Here is a 16,202-nt window from a genome sequence, read left to right as displayed (position 1 = left end):
TTCAGAGTGGGGGGAAGTCATAATTTATATCAGTCCCCCAACAACAACAAAAGAATATGGGAAAAGGACTTCTTAATGACTTTTAATTGAAACCATACTGGCACAGAAAAGGCAATTTACTGTTTTATTTAAAGTAGACATTTGCCTTAGAGGGATGCTGATACTACTGTTGATACTCTTTTCAATTCTGTTTTGCTTATCTAACCTTTGGAAAGCCACTTATAGCCAAATTTCAGAAGGTATTTTTTCCAGCGTGAAGAAATTTCATCTGCAAACGGATGATTAATAGGATTTTCAAAAGCGCTCAAGCAATTCAGTTTCTGAATTCCCATTAATATCAAAGGAGGTTAGATACTTCAGAAAAAGGACTATTTGTGATTATTTGCCCCCAAAGAACACCACAGAAAATCTGGATTTTACCTCTTTCTGGTTCTATTACTAATCAGAATCTGGGATTAGCAGAGTTAGGACTGTTAATTAGTTGACATTTGTATTATTAAAGGTGTATTATTAAAATGCCTTAGAAAGGAGGGTTTTCCTAAATTTGACCAAATGATGACAGTGGATAATATAGGTCTTTTCTGTTTAATCTCATAAATCTCACTGGAAGTGAAACAGCTCCAAAACCTGTAATAAAAAGATCCATCATTTCCCTGCAGCTATAATTGCTGGAAGAGCTAGCACTAAGCTGCTGAGTGGTGCATTGAGTCCTCCTGTGGGTTTGTTAATGTAATTTAGTTTTTTTTCCCACATTGCACCAATATGCAATTAAGGCAATTTCTGAAAAAAATATCAGACCTCTGTTTTACAGTTTCCAGAACTCTTTGTAAGGTTTTGGTAGGTGATACGTGTACGCAGAGGTTTCCAGAAGAGGTGTGGCTTTCTAGCTAGTTTGCAGTGTTCTATTCTTAGATACCTGAGCTTGTATAAATAAGATCTACCAGTGAGAGTGTTGAAAGGTATTTGCATCCCTTTCTTTTTAATCCAAGAATAAACCAGATGTACTCTTGGTGTTTGACCATACTGAAAGATGGAGTTGAGTTAACAAAAGCACTGATGTCTATGATTTAAACAATTAATGGCTGACAATGGTCATCTAAAGCAATGTTGTATTTTGACTTTCATTGTGTTTATTGAGAGGAAATGAGTACTTGGCTTTGTGTCATTCAGCATGTGTTGTATCACAAAATAAGCTTTGTGTATGTACATAGATATATTTTTCTGGCTGGAGATGTCTGGGTATCTATATGATGCACTGAATTCATGTTGTAAGAATTTGCATGTCACCCACCTTTCACTCGAGTGTACAATGTGATCTGATAACGTGCCTGGCCCCTTCATCAAAGTTTTTGTAGTTTCCCTTTCAAAATCAAGACATCAATTATGAATACTGAGAAGTTAATCTGTTTGCCAAGGCAATGTATAAAATAGTCCCTACAGCTTAAAAAATCTTTGTAAAATGCTTGGGTTTTTGGAAGTTTTAAATTCATGTCACAAAATGATAAGAATTCTTGATGGACTAGGGTATGTTTCCAGGCCCACAGATCCAGTTTCAGGAAAAAATTTTTCACAGAAGGGGTCATCGGACACTGGCAGAGGCTGCCCAGAGAGGTGATTGAGTCACCATCCCTGGAGGGATTTAAAAGAAGGGTGGACGAGGTGCTCAGGGACACGGTTTAGTGGCAGATAGGAATGGCTGAACTCGATGATCCAAGAGGTCTTTTCCAACCTGGTGATTCTATGATTCTGTGATCCTGAAGTAGGAGTGTTGGCACAGTGGGTCTGGTGTTCCGTCTCCTACATGATAGCCAGGTGTGATGTGTGCTGAGCTTTCATGTCCTTGCATTAGTGCTGAAGGGGCCACCAGTGAGGTAGACATGGGAGGGGAGCTCTAGAAATGGGGACAGAGGTGCTGAGGTTGTCCTGTGGAAGTTGTTGACTTGCCATTGTTTTCTTTCCTGGTGCACTGGCTTTCTTGCCTGGTGCCTGGTGCACTCCTCTCTGATGGCAAGTGTTGCCTGAAGCCACCATTGCCACATCTGTGGTGTGCTATTAGTGGAGCATTCACCCCGCTGGTTTTCCTTCCACTCCCACTACCCCACTTAGCTCTTTCTCCAATTCATTGCTTACCCTCTTGGCTGAGAAAGACGCAGTAACCCGTGGTGTCTGGCTTTACCCGTGGATACCAGGATTTATTGAACAAGAAAATCAAAAATATTATTGTCAGCTGAATGTGGTATTCTCCTTCACCTCCTTCTCCTTTTCCATGCACACTTCTTCTTCCCCTTTTAATCAGTTCCTATGACTCATCTGGTAGAGTCCTCTTTAGGATTGGGATCCACAGCTAATGCTTGGGAAACCAGCATCTGTTCTGGTAATCATGGTGAGATAACTTAGGGAGTTAAAGTTGCCTGTTGGACTCAGTAAGCTGAGCCAGTTCAGGGAATAAAACCAACGGGATGGAGCATCTGGGGAGGCACAGCCATGCATGCTGGGGCTGCATTGATCCAAGCACAGGTGGTTGAGCTTGTGGTGAATGAGAGAGTGCTGGATAAAACCCCTGGGGCCTGACGAGTCCTTGGGAAAAAAACAAGGTCTTGGACACCATCTCAGCAGTCTTACAACCTCCTTTAGTGTAATTTATCTTTTTATGGATTTTTATCCTCCAGGAGCCTTAGTCTTGGCTATGTGCTGTTGGCTCTGATGTGTGCCCAGCAATGGCCCTTTCACTGGTGTTTCATCATGGTGAGTGAGAAGATGTGTCTGCTCTGCCTGGCCAGCCTTGGGGTGCCACAGCTGGGCAGGATACATGGGAAGGCCGTCCCCACGCTTGCTGTTGCTGTGGTGGCTCTGACTGCCAGCGTCCTGCAGCTGTGGCATGTAGGGGAGTTGCAATGTTCGGTGTTGAGATGCGTGCTGCCATGGTGATAATTGTAAGAAATATAAGTGCTTCAGTACAGTTAAAAAAAAAAAGTGCCTGGATCTTCCAAGATGCCTTACAAATTTGGGGAACTGCATCCAGAGCAGCTGTGGGAGATGCAGTTGCAGAGCAGTACAGGGGCAGAAAGCCTCCTGCCCCATGGTTTTGGGAGAGTGAAGCAGCTCAGAAGGTTGTGAGTAAGTTCTAATGAACTGTGTCTGCCCCATGTTTTTTTGCTGCGGTTCTGGTTTTTAATCTGAGAGTGTATGAAGTTTTTAGTAATGTGTTTGTGTTCATATCAGCCTGATAACTAACTAAAAGACATGCTTTAAAATAATTGTTAATGTTTTGAGTTGGAGATTATACATTCAGATGTTAAATTTTTGTTTCAAAATGTGGGCATGTTTACAGTTAGCTTTTGATATAGTCCTCTGGTTTGTGGCATTAAAAACTGGTTCTAAAATTGCAAATTTGGACTAATGGTCCTGAAATGTTTTCTAAAATGAGAACAATTACACATCTTTTATCTTCATTCAATATCTTGAACATCTGCAAGGCATACAGATGCATTTAATGCATTTTTCTTCAACTGAGAAACTTATCCATAGATTTTGACAAAAATAATTCAGGCACAGGTCTCGCATGATCCCCCAGTCCCAGCACTTGGGGCTGGCTTTAAGAAAAGAACAAATTTCACAATGTAACAAAGCTGTGAGATTTGGATACAGTAGCAAATAGTTTAAGTACTGTAGCAAGGAGTTTTCATGGAACTCGCCATTCTTCTCTTCTGAACCACACTTTCCAGAGGGAACACGTGTAGGGGTAAAGGAATGAATTCAAAGAAAGAAAAAGGTAAAATAATAGAAAATATATGGCTTTTCATTTTCAGTTTCAACAAAATTATCTTTTATTACCTTAGCTGAGGAGAGGAACCTAACAGTACTTAGAAACAAGCTTTTAAAAGTGTTTTTACAGAAAATGTTTGTATTTTAATCCAAAATAAATATACCGAAATAACTGACTCTTTGAAAAAGGAGGAAGAATATAAAGATTTTGAAGAAGGCAGCTAAACTGTAAATAAATAGAACTATGACTGTTCATAGCAAGTATGAGTAGGTGGTTTTTAAGAGCTCGTAATATAGATATGTTTTTAATATAGAATAGTTATAAGACAGCATGTCTCCAAATGACTCCCAAAACAGTAGAGTACATGCAACAGCACGCACAGATTTTATGTGGTACACAGACTCGCGGTCTATGCCTAAATGGATTTAGAATGAATGCTAATTTAGGTGTCATAAAAAACAAACCCACAAATTCATTCACAGATATAACCCAATGGAGAAATCTTCAAGAGATGAAAAGGCATCATACAATGTGACATGGTCTGAGAAGGACAAGGGCGCAGATGTCATGGAACTGTTAATGCATCTGGGGAGCCTGGGAAAAGAGTGAAACTATGTGGTCTTCTCACCAAGTACTGCCTTGCTCACCTGTAGCAAAAGCCAATGGAACCAGCTTAAGAAGTAGTGGGCTGTAAGCAGTAGTAGTGCTGGTTTGAATTGTAGAGTTTGGGGCAAGGGGAGGGATTTTCAGCATCTGTAAATGTTTTGTCTGGCCATAGGTGCTGCATTTGTCTGAGTGATTTATTCATTGTTAGGAACTGAAAATTCTTCCTGGCTTAACGTTTAAGATTTTTATTTAGTTTTCAGGGATGAATTGGTTTCTTGGGAATTGTTCCATAAGAGGGGATTTGAGGTCTGCATATCTCAAAACACAAGAGAGCAGGGAAGTGAAAAGGCGGAACCCACACTGGGCTCTCAAAGCATAGGCATTCCCAGGGACCTGCTAACCTAGAGCCCTGTATTTGCAGCATTTGAACTCAGCAATGCAGAATTATCCTTTGCAATTAAACCTTTTATTTCTTTCAGAAATATTATGCTTGTGTCTTTTCTAAATTTTCTTGAAAGCAGAGTCCCTGTCTAATTCTGCCTCCAGCTGTGTCTCTGGAGGGAGGTGCACGGCCCTTTCTGCCTTGGAGGTGCTTTCCAATGCTGTTGATTTATAAAACATCGTTATGAGTAACTGGGATAAGCTTGGGCTGAAATACAGAACTAACATGCCTGTTCCATAGCATGACATCCTATATCAAGTCCTTTGCCTCCATGCATGTGAAAGGCCCAATGTTTTCCTCCTTTACAAGTTTCTGAATTCAGCCCTCCTACCTTGATAACTTCTGCCTTGCTCGTTATTGCTTATTTACTCAATCTTTGCTTCTAAAGTGTAAAGCCATGACAAAATTGCTGTCTGATGGATGAGGAGAGCATACAGCTCTCAGTTCCTGGGAGCAGCATCAGGTGCTGACATCCCAGACAGCACCACACGTGGGCCGCCATGGACACAGCCAACAGAGCAAGGGGCAGCACTCGGTTTGCTTCTGTGCGTGTCCCTGCTCTCTTGGAAGTGCCATGGTAACTGGAGGAAGACATTTATCAGTGATAGCTGGGCAAGCCAGCTTGGATCCTGGTTTACATTGTCATTTGATTCGGCTGCAGAAATGTGTGAGGAACTGTAGATTTGAGGCTTGTACCTAAGGGACTCTTACTCTAAAAGAAAACAACTAGTGGTAAGGGCAGTTTAGTAAAGCTGAGTAATTATCTGATAAACAAGGTCCATCTAGAAGTGTATGAAGATTACATTGTCCCTTCTGATTTCTAAACCCTTGTCATAAATGTATTAAATGTGACAGATCTTACATTACTGTCACAATCTTAGAAAGCAGTCATTGCTCAGCTGCCTTACAGGATTTCATTCTAGGTCTTACATAAACTTTTGAAAAAAACACCAGACTGCCTGATTTTCTAAGGTTCAAGATATCTTGGGGTAGACAAGTACCCATTAACAACTCTCCATAAAGGAAGTTAGATGCCCACAATAATTTACTAACGTAAGGGAAAATAATCCTCATTCATTTTGATGCTTAGCTCTTTTTTTTAAGTTGTTTTCTATTTCCTGATTAATCCTAACGTAGGAGCATTTTTATTAATCTGGAATAACATTTACTATGTCTTTCCATGAGCATACTTTTCCAAATGCAGTGTTCAAATAACCTGTAAAGTATTCCAGTCTGCTAGATCAAGAATACTGAAAAAAATGAAGTACTGGTGATGAGAGGGAGCGTCAAAGTCAGATGCACTGTGTTTGGAGCAAATGGTAAAGAATATGTTGAATTTCTTAGGTATGTGCTCTGATTCAGCAGGAACTGGTTGTGAGCAGGGCTGAAACATAATAATTATTTTATTTTCTCTTGAATTGCAATGACAGTCAGATGCATAACTGTTAAAGAGCTTTTAGAAATGCCGGTCTGTTATCTCCCTCAGTGTTGGGTGATGAGGTAAGCAGACCGCCAGAAGAAGGGTTGACATTCACAGCCCAGACAGAAGCCTGCTAGCAAGCCGTGTGTTTCTAATAGTGGTGAAAGGGAAGCACTTCACCTACTTATGGTCGCTGATCATACAAGTTCAGAGGCCAATCCTCTTGTGATATACTAAGAAAGAAAAATCTTGCATTATTGTTTGCCATACTGTAGCTCTGGATGAAAAGAAAACTTGAGCCTTTAGGACTTGAAATAGCACCACTTTTATTAAGTTTCCATTGAAGGACTACTTTGAGTAAGAGATTGATGGATTGAACACAATAACCTTCAGTATCTCACTTTCGAATACTTAGTAGGCAAGCACAAGTGAATAAGAGAAGAAATTAAGCTAAGTTGTAGAAAAAGGTTACTTGGCAGCATGGTAGTATTCGTGAAGAGGAGAAAGAAGGGTCAGGAACTTAATGAATTTTGATTATAGAATTTTCTGTAAGTCAGTGCATGAATAGAAAAATTCTAAATCAGATTTTGATGTCATACGCTAATAGAGATCAGATAAAGCAAATTAGGATTTGGAAGCAAACTGCAGAGAATAGCAAGAGCATAGCTGCTGCGTGCAAACAAAATTTGGACTCCCCAGGCAGTGCTGGTCACAGCTTAAGCAGAGATGATCAGAACAAGGTATGTGGTACTGATGAAAGCTGATGTTCATTTGGTGTTCTGGAATGAACATATGTGGAAGTGTGGAAATGATTTGGAAACCCTCATGTTGACTGAGTGACGTAGTATTAAAAAAGTTTCAGCTTACCTTCATTAATTGGAAGGAAGACACCAAATACAAAAGCGCTATGGCCTACAATTACAATTCTGCCCAGCTTGCCACTGTGTTTTCAATGGTTAAGTGAATTGTCCTGTGTAATAATAACCGCATTAATTTCTGACTGTTGCAGAGAAGAAGAATCCATTGATTGTCAGAGTTCAGATGTTTGCAGTGGTTTTCTGTAGTGGGTTTCCAATTGTATGGCTCAACCAATCATACCTTGTGCTTTGGCCTGGGTTAACTCAAAAGTCTGCATTTTCTTAGGATTTGTGATTTATTTTCTATTATGGATTGTATGTCTTATTTCAACTATGGGAATTTTAAGAAAAACATTCTTTTCAGTGTGTAAAGCAAATAATAAAACCTATTTAATTTTACTTTCAGGCACCAATTTTGGAATGTCTGTTATGTCAGTTTGTTCTAGTAAGTCTTAGAGCAGCATTATTGTGGATGCTTTAAAATATTTAGAGCTTGGTTTCACTGCTCTGCTAATTGGAGACGTAAGCAGACTATTTTTCTGACATAACGCCTACATACCTCAAAATTTCAAGCTGAAGCTAAGCTCTAACCATGATCAAAGTGGCACATCAATGGAATGGGTTGAAGTTTTGTGGAGTTGGGATAGGTTTTTCTGTTGTGTTAATCCTGATGCTGTGCTATTCAAATGTTAAGTTGAGCAAATCGAATTATGGTAACTCTGCAGAGAAGTAATTGCTATTCCAAAGTAGACAATGGGTTGCCTACTGTATTTTAAGTTTTTCTGTTACGAATTAGAACTCCTAACCGCTATGTATGCGTAAAGCACTTCTCTCCCCTATTATTTTCCCGTGTTCTGCTTAAATTTAAAAAAACAGAACCCAACACACCTCAAACCCAAACTTCTGTGCTAGGTCACGTATAGATAATAAGATCAAAGTAATGGATTTAGGTTCAATAAACCATTGAACTAAAGTTATTACATCATTAGCTGTAGAAAATATGTTTTATCTATGGTTACTTAGTGCTCTACCACATCAGTTTCTGACCTGATAGATTTTGGGAAGAAGAGCTCAGAATTTTGTATAAGGGTATGAAGTTGTTTTTAGACTCAGTCCTGTAATTTCCAGGCTTCATCAATGCAGTCCTGAATGTACCTGATTGTGTGTGGGGAAAAAAATAATTCCTGCTGGAATCTGTAGGAGCGCCTATGCCCTTGAAGAACATCATATGCTAAGCTGCTCAGCTCAAGTGAGAGCCTGTTGCAGGCCAGCCTGTGAGACCCTTTATTTAACAGCCTGTGTGCTTGTTCGTATGTAAGGCAGATGATGGGAAAGATATATCTGAATTCAAAGTAACTTAAATCCATTTTCTTCAATGTTTAAACTAACTTTAGTATCACTAACTGGCTGTATCTTGTGGATTTTTTAATCTCCCCATTTTGCCAGGTAAGTGTTGGAGAAGCAGTGTGGTGCCTTCTGCATATTTGGCAGTGTTGCACTACAGTCATTTTGTTCAGCGTGTTGTGTGTAAACGGATGTGTGTGTGCGCTTGCACGCTTTTATAGTGATAGATCTGTGTTGATATCTGAAATAATAGATGAGAGGGTTTTAACCTTGTAACTGTTACAAGATCTTTATGTGTCTGCTTTAGGGTCGACCCTATCCCGTATGACACTCCAAAACCAGCCGGCCACACGCGATTTGTCTGCGTCTCAGACACACACTCCAGAACAGATGGCATCCAGATGCCTTATGGGGACATCCTTCTCCACACGGGCGATTTCACCGAACTGGGACTGCCCTCAGAGGTTAAGAAGTTTAATGACTGGTTAGGTAAGGAATTACTGCGTTTTGGTGACCCCAATTAACCCCTCCTGTCCAAGTGTCAGTCACTGCCTCCTAATTGAATTAGAGCACTTGAAAATCTCCCCCCACCCTTTCTTCACTTGTCCTCATGTGATGTGCTGTTTCTAGCCTCAGTATGATTCTGTTAATTAAGACAAAATAAGAGACTTTGCTGTATTTTTGCATTATCTTGGGGGAAAAGATTCTGTCATTCCATAGCAAGGACTGTGTAGACTTCTGTGTGCACTGAGGCGGTGGTGGCTTCTCTTATGAACATACACAATGTCTCCTTAGTTGGTGCTGTGGGGTTTTATATCCACAGCCAAAACTATTGCTTGCTGTAGTTTGGGTTTACCATAATTTAAAGCAGTGCTGAAAGCCACAACGTATTTGGAAACAATGAAAATCCTTCTTCCCACAATATAGGAAGGCAATATCAATAATACTGTTTAAAAGTGGAGAATTTTTTTGGGTGGTATTCATATGATTCCTTCTTTGAGTTAGAGTACTGGCATTTTAACTTTGAACACAGGCACTCAGTGCCCCTTTGGTAGAACACGTTTCTTATTCTGCTATATTTAATAGCAGTGCCTTGATAGTGTGTTGCTACAGTTGAAGGCAACCAAACTGCAACAGCAGGAGACCAAAACGAAGGAGGGAACTTTTGGAGGATGCTCCTGTTATAAAGGCCACTGGTGGGCTGTCTGTGTTCTGCCATGTCACTGTATGCACTAGAAATACTCAGAGGTGAAGGTGGCTCGCAGCTGATCTTCAGGAAACGTTAAAATGAATTTACAGCATTATATAAAAACTTTTGAAAGCATAGCTTTGTTATCAGGCTTTACTTCCATCACCACACTCTCTCTTGCCTGCTGTATGACGGCCACACCTCTACGTGCCTTTAATTGCATCATTTTATTCCACTGGAGTTCCTTGGCTGACCCTTAAAGAGATAAGTAAAGAACATTTAGATTTATAAAAGGAATTTTTAAATCAAAGAACTTCCACATTCTCCATCTTTTCACTTTCCTTTGCATTTTCTCCATACTGTTCTTTTTATCTTCCTTCTGACCTTTTCTGATTTCCATGGCCCAATTTGAAAGAATTTTTTTCTTCTTTGTATTGTCTGTGCATGTGGGATTGTGGCTTACAGTTACTGCAATCTTACTGTAATTTAGTTTTATCATTCTTATTTCTAGAAAGCTGTACTAGATTTTATGGGTGCAAAACTGTCCTTTTCTAGGAATGTAATTGCAGGACAGGGAAGCAAGAAGCAGTAGGAGAGGTAGGTAAATATGTACATAGGCTGAGGGATGAGACACAGTAGAAGTCATCTTCCTCAACTTCTGAGTGTTCTTTGTAATAACCTATCATAAAATCATAGAATGGTTTGGTTTGGAATGGACCTTAGAGATTATCCAGTCCCAACACCCCTGCCATGGTCAGGGACACCTCCACTGGACCAGGCTGCTCAAGGCCGTGTCCAGCCTGGCCTGGAACACTTCCAGGGAGTGGGCTTCCACAAGTTCCCTGGTCAACCTGTTCCAGTGCCTCACCTCTCATTGTGAAGATTTTCTTCCTACTCTCTAATTTAAATCTTCCCCCTTCCAATTTAAAGCCATTCTTGCTTGTCCTGTCACTGCATGCCCATGTAAAAAGTCCCTCCCCAACTTTCTTGTAGCCTCCTTCAGGTACTTGAAGGCCACTATCTTTCTCCAGAAACTTCTCTTCTCCGGGCTGAACAACCCCAACTCTCTCTGCCTGTCCTCATAGCAGAGGTGCTCCAGCCCCCTGATCATCTTTGTAGCCGTCCTCTGGACCTGCTCCAACAGTTCAGTATCCTTCTTCTGTTGGAGATTCCAGAACTAGACACAATACTCCGGGTGGGGTCTCACAAGAGCGGAGTAGAGGAGGAGAATCGCCTTCCTCAACCTGCCGGCCACACTTCTTTTGACGCAGCCCAGGATACTGTTGGCCTTCTGGGCTGCAAGTGTGCATTGCCAACTCATGTTGAGCTTCTCATCAGTCAACACCCCTAAGTCCTTCTCCACAGTGCTGCTCTCAAACATATCGTCCCCCAGCCTGTATGGAAACTGTGGATTGCCCTGACCCAGGTGTAGGACCTCACACTTGGCCTTGTTGAACCTCATGAGGGTCACACAGGCCCAGTTCACCAGCTTGTCCAGGTCCCTCTGGATGACATCCCGTCCTTCTGTTGTGGCAACTGCACCACTCGGCTTGGTGTCATCTGCAAACTTATGAGGGTGTACTTGAGGTCACTGTCTATATCGTTGATGAAGATGTTAAGCAACACTGCTCCCAGTATGGACCCCTGAGGGACACCGCTTGTCACAGATCTCCATCTGGGCATTGAGCCATTGACTACTACTTTCTGAATTCAACCATCCAACCAATTTCTTATCCACCGAACAGTCCACCCATCAAATCCATCTCTCTCCAGTTTAGAAGAAGGATATTGTAGAGGACCGTGTCAAAGGTTTTACAGAAGTCCAGATATATAAAATCCATTGCTTTTGCCATGTCCACTGCTGTGGTTACGCCATCATAGAAGGCCACTAGGTTGGTCAGGCAGAACTTGCCCTTGGTGAAGCCATACTGGCTGCCTTGAATCACCTCCCTGTCCTTCCTGTGCTTTAGCAGAGCTTCTAGGAGGATCTGTTCTACGATCTTCCCAGGCACAGAGTTGAGGGGAAGTAACCTGTAAACATTAGTGTTGGGCAGGAGAAGAAGCAAGCGACTTGAGGGCAATGAGAAGTTCCATGGCTTCCCTGGGAGTAGGTGGTGTTACAGTCCTTGTGGAAAGGCTGGACAGCACTGCTGTTGAATGAGGTTTGGTTGTTGCAGATGCCAGGCAGCTCCAGGAAAGGAATGGCTTTCTGGAGGGTGTAGACTTACAGTCTACCCTGAATAAACTGCTAAGAGCAGTGTCTGGCTACCAAAGTTCCTCTTTAGACCTTGAGTTGTCTCACAAGTACTGTTCTGATACAGCTGGAGCCCATGCCCACTGCTTGGCATTGGAAAACAGTCAGTACTGCTGGAAGCCAAAACAAGTAAGCTGTTACTGTGTTTTCACTCTTTTGTGGGGAATCTTACAGTATCAGTAGCCACTTGGCATTCCTTGTATTTGAGAGATATTTCATGATCATATTTTATCACACAGATCTTCGGTTTAACATTTGCAACAGGAATTGTAACCCTTTCAATAGGTCTTGTTCCAGTCTCAATAATTTATCACGGGGCTTTCTTAGAATATGTATGATTTGTGTAGAAGTCAGTACGGTATTTATCTGAGAAAGCAGATTTTCTATTCTTTGGCAGTCACTGTCGCTGAAACTGGAAGCTTTGACTGTGAGAGAACCTACAGGCTTTGGCCTCAGGCTTTCATATTTCAGGTACAGAGAAAACTGCTTTTGTTCTTTCATTTTTATTTATTCTTTTTACGCGCACAGAGCCCGCTTGCATTTTCATATATATGACAATACCAGTTATTAGGTTTCTGGCATAAGGTGAGGCAGCAAATTGATTCCCCTGTGGAATCTTGTCACGGTGGTGAATACTTGCTCCAGTGCCGTCTGCACCTCGTCTGGAATCAAACCACTATGAAGTCAGGCGTGCCCTTCTACCACTTTATTTTAGGCTTCTGTCTGCAAAATGGGAGTAATCAGTTTTACTATTTACTCTGTATATTGTGAAGATTAATACCTTCAGAGTTGTGAGGTGATGACATTTAATAGCTTAAAGAATACATACCAGTGGCAGGCAGGAACAAACAAGATTCCTTTTTCTTCTGCCATATAGCGTGAGGCATCTTTTTTTTATCTTAGTTGGTACGAACCTTATTCCAAAGCAATGTGCTGAGAACTCCCATCAAATACAATGTTGTCCTTATAGAAAGCAGTTTTCATATCTTTTGTGTGCATGGTTTCCTCTGCCGGCAGTTGTGTTGTAAAGCAGTAATGAAGACAAGGCATTGGTATCGTTTATACCTTGAGGGAGAGAAGTGAGATCAAAGCTAGGCTTCATGCTACAGCTTATTTTACCTACTCTGTGCTTAAAAATCAGGGTCTCATCTCCTCTAGGATTATATAATGAGATAACTAAGATGCAATAACTGTCCGTGATTTTGTTGGCAGTAAAGCCACAGGAAAAGTTAAAAGGTGATTATTCTGAACCCCTGCCTTGCTTGCACTTCACTGGTTGTCACATGTGCAAGAGCTACACAGGACTGGGAGCACTGCTGTCAGCCTTGCAATTTTAAATTGTGCATCCCTTTGCAGGTCTTTGGGTATCTCACCTAAGCAAAATGTTCAGCATTTTTTTCATCCGTTTCATTAACATTCCCTCTGTAGCAAGATCACAGAACATGCTTTCTCTACGCTCTTTCCCACTTCTTCTAGCTCTTGGCCCTTCCTGCAAGTTTACTACTTCTTATACTTTTCTCTCTTTGACTGATAAATTTTCATTATTGGTTTTGCATGAAAGTCATCTGGGCTTATACGTTGAATAACCTCTGTGGTCACTTAGTGATTACATACACTGGCTGAGGTAATTTATTCACTTTGTTTTGGTGTGAACATGTCCCTTGGGTCTTGTAACTGCTGTAATCACTTGACCTTAGTGACTGTTAAATGCTTTAAACACAGTTATTTTAAATTTATAATTGTTTTCATTAAAAATCTCTTATAGTAACTTAACTGACCTTGCAGTAAACACAGCATTATGTGCTGAGAAAGAATTAAGATGTTATTCTATGCTCAGTATATTTCTTACTGAATGTTTCAACATCCTCTTATTATCCCTGTTCATATTTTTCCCATCCATTCTTATTCAGTCGTATATGGGAAATGAAATACAGGAATATCTAATTATAGCTCTGTCTTCATAGAGCAATATTTCCTTTCCAGCATGATGGGAAGTGATTGAATAACTCATAAGAGCCAAAGAGAAAGCAAAGATAAATCCAGGCAGATAAATCTTTAATAAATGGCGATATGTTTATTGTGCTCAATTAGTGTGGGCTTGGTTGTGCATACCCTTACTTGCATGAGTAGTTTGCATCTGGTTTAGTAATTTTTCTCAAATAGCTAGTTTTGTTCTTTTTTGATTTAGTGGTTATCTCTTACTGTGTTCATTTGTGATTTTAGGTTTTCCTTTCCATGCAAGATTTCTAATATAAGATGTAGTACTGGACGAACTAGGCAGAACTCTACAGCTATGAATCAATCCCATAAGTGAAATTACTGCTGGTTAACGTCTGCGGACCTGAGAGTAGAATTCAGTCAGATTTTTTCCGAGTTGGCCTGGAATCTAGTAACTTGGCTGTTTCATGTTTTGGGTTTTTTTGTCTTGCCTTTTTTGAATTAATATTTCTTTTAATTTTGTGGGATAATGAATTGAGGAACTTTATGAATGGTTTAGTGGCCAAATACATATGGGTTTGTACTAGAACAAATCTTTCTTTACCTGTAATATATCCTTGCCTTTAGTATAAACAGTGTCGATAGAGCTAAAATAAAAATTAAGTGCTTTTTCTATGGTTTAGTTCTTCTGTCATGTTACTTACAGGGACCATAAAAGAATGTTTATACTATTTGAATGTGGAGGTTTTCTTGTTACTCTCTGCATGTATGAATGTGGTCCTCCGAAGCGTATTCTTTTAGAGTTTGTTTCAGTGTGAATGTTTAGTTATTGAAAATAGCAGCCTATGCTTGGAATTGCTGGCTGTGAGGGAGAAGATAACAAAATGGGAAAAGCACTGGAAATGTGGTGTTGCTCTCGGAGTTACGGACAGGCACTTGGTTCCAGTCTACACAGAGACTTCTGCATTAGTACTGTAGAAGCTTGAAATTATATCCAAAAGTGTAAACCACACACCTGCCAAAATAGTGTTTGATCTTGAAGATAGTATCGTTTAATCTGAAAAAAATGAACTGTAGCAAAACAAGATAATAGTAAGACAGAGCTCTTTTCTTATCATTGTTTGAAAATTCAGGATCATATTCCTCTTGTGTCCTTTCTCAGTCTCTCTGCTCTGACTCAGTTATTCCCTCATTTTATCTAGGCTTCATCTCCTCTCCAGGCATATTTCTTTTAGGGTTTTGTGTGTGTGTTCGTTTTGCTGATATACACTGAAAACAGTTTCATTGTGACAAAATATTTGTTCTTGAAAACTTTTGCTCCTTAAAATTATATATGTGATGTGAATTATTTTAACGTCTGACGTGACATTTTTTTTATAAAAACAAACCAGTAAGCTGTAAATTTCTCCAAATTCAGAGGGATATTATCTCAGAGTATTTGGAACTAATTTAGATCCAGAAGGAAGCTTATGAATATTTTAAAGTTAAATTATGGCAATAAAAGCAAATCTCTTCCTATTTTTATAAATTGATTTATTTCTGATTTGTGCTTTTACCATCTGGAGCATATTTTGAACTCTGTATTGCTCTACTTGTTATAGCTAGAATGAATAATTGACTAAACATAAAATAATGTTTTTATGAACAAAATTCTTAGAACTGGAAAAAAAATTGCGTTCATTGCAAGTGAAAGAAAATGCTGAGGTAGCTTTAATCCTGTAGGTATGTATGAGTTTTGCACAGCTGTTCTTGGAGAGAGGGAAGCAACTCACTGGAAAATCCATTAGTCTGATTTTGAAAACAGCTTCTCTGGTGAGGAGCTGCTTAGGCTTCAGACTGAAAAGGAATATGCTTATATTAATAAGAGATTGAGCTGGCTGTTGAAGGCAGTTGACTCTTCTGTTGGTGTTCTGCTGTCCCTCTGATCCTGTTCGGAGTTTGGTGTGATTTGCTGGACCCAGACCAGGCTGGCTGCCTGCTTCAGAGGTGCTCTGAACTGGAGAATAATGGAGACCTGAAGATGCACTGGCAAGCCTTGTTGTGTCTACTTGTTTATTAAATATAGTTGCTAGTAGATGCTGAATATTGATGCAATTACATGTTGATGCAATTTCTTTGAAAACCCTCTTCACTTAGATCATGAAAGTTTGGTTTGGTTGCTTTTTTTTGCTTATTTAGTTTTCTGGGATATATATTTCACTCTGTCTTGTTGGTAAAGATTTTAAAAACTTCCACGTTTATTTAGATTTTATTGCAGTATCTTTACTTATTTCCTTTGCTTGTTCTAACTTGAACTGTGTTTAATGTCACTGTTAAATTCTCACTTATACTTCGTTTTAAATTCCCATAGGGCTTGGCTAAATTAATCATCAGTGCTCAGCTTTTA

General features: G+C 40.0%; 1 protein-coding gene across 3 annotated transcripts in view; it reads left to right on the top strand.

Annotated features, from left to right (window-relative positions):
• MPPED2 (metallophosphoesterase domain containing 2) overlaps nt 1-16,202 on the top strand; it is a 108,944-nt gene that overhangs the window by 29,731 nt on the left and 63,011 nt on the right. For all 3 annotated transcript variants that reach the window (XM_054068850.1, XM_054068853.1, XM_054068851.1), the window contains exon 3: nt 8,743-8,924. In XM_054068850.1, coding sequence (XP_053924825.1) covers nt 8,743-8,924 — 182 coding nt within the window. The remainder of the gene's footprint in view (nt 1-8,742; nt 8,925-16,202) is intronic.

This window comes from Cuculus canorus, chromosome 5 (genome assembly GCF_017976375.1).
Source record: "Cuculus canorus isolate bCucCan1 chromosome 5, bCucCan1.pri, whole genome shotgun sequence".
Taxonomy (NCBI): Eukaryota; Metazoa; Chordata; class Aves; order Cuculiformes; family Cuculidae; genus Cuculus; species Cuculus canorus.
The sequence above is the reverse complement of the archived record's forward strand: the minus strand, read 5'-3'. Positions and strand labels throughout refer to the sequence as shown.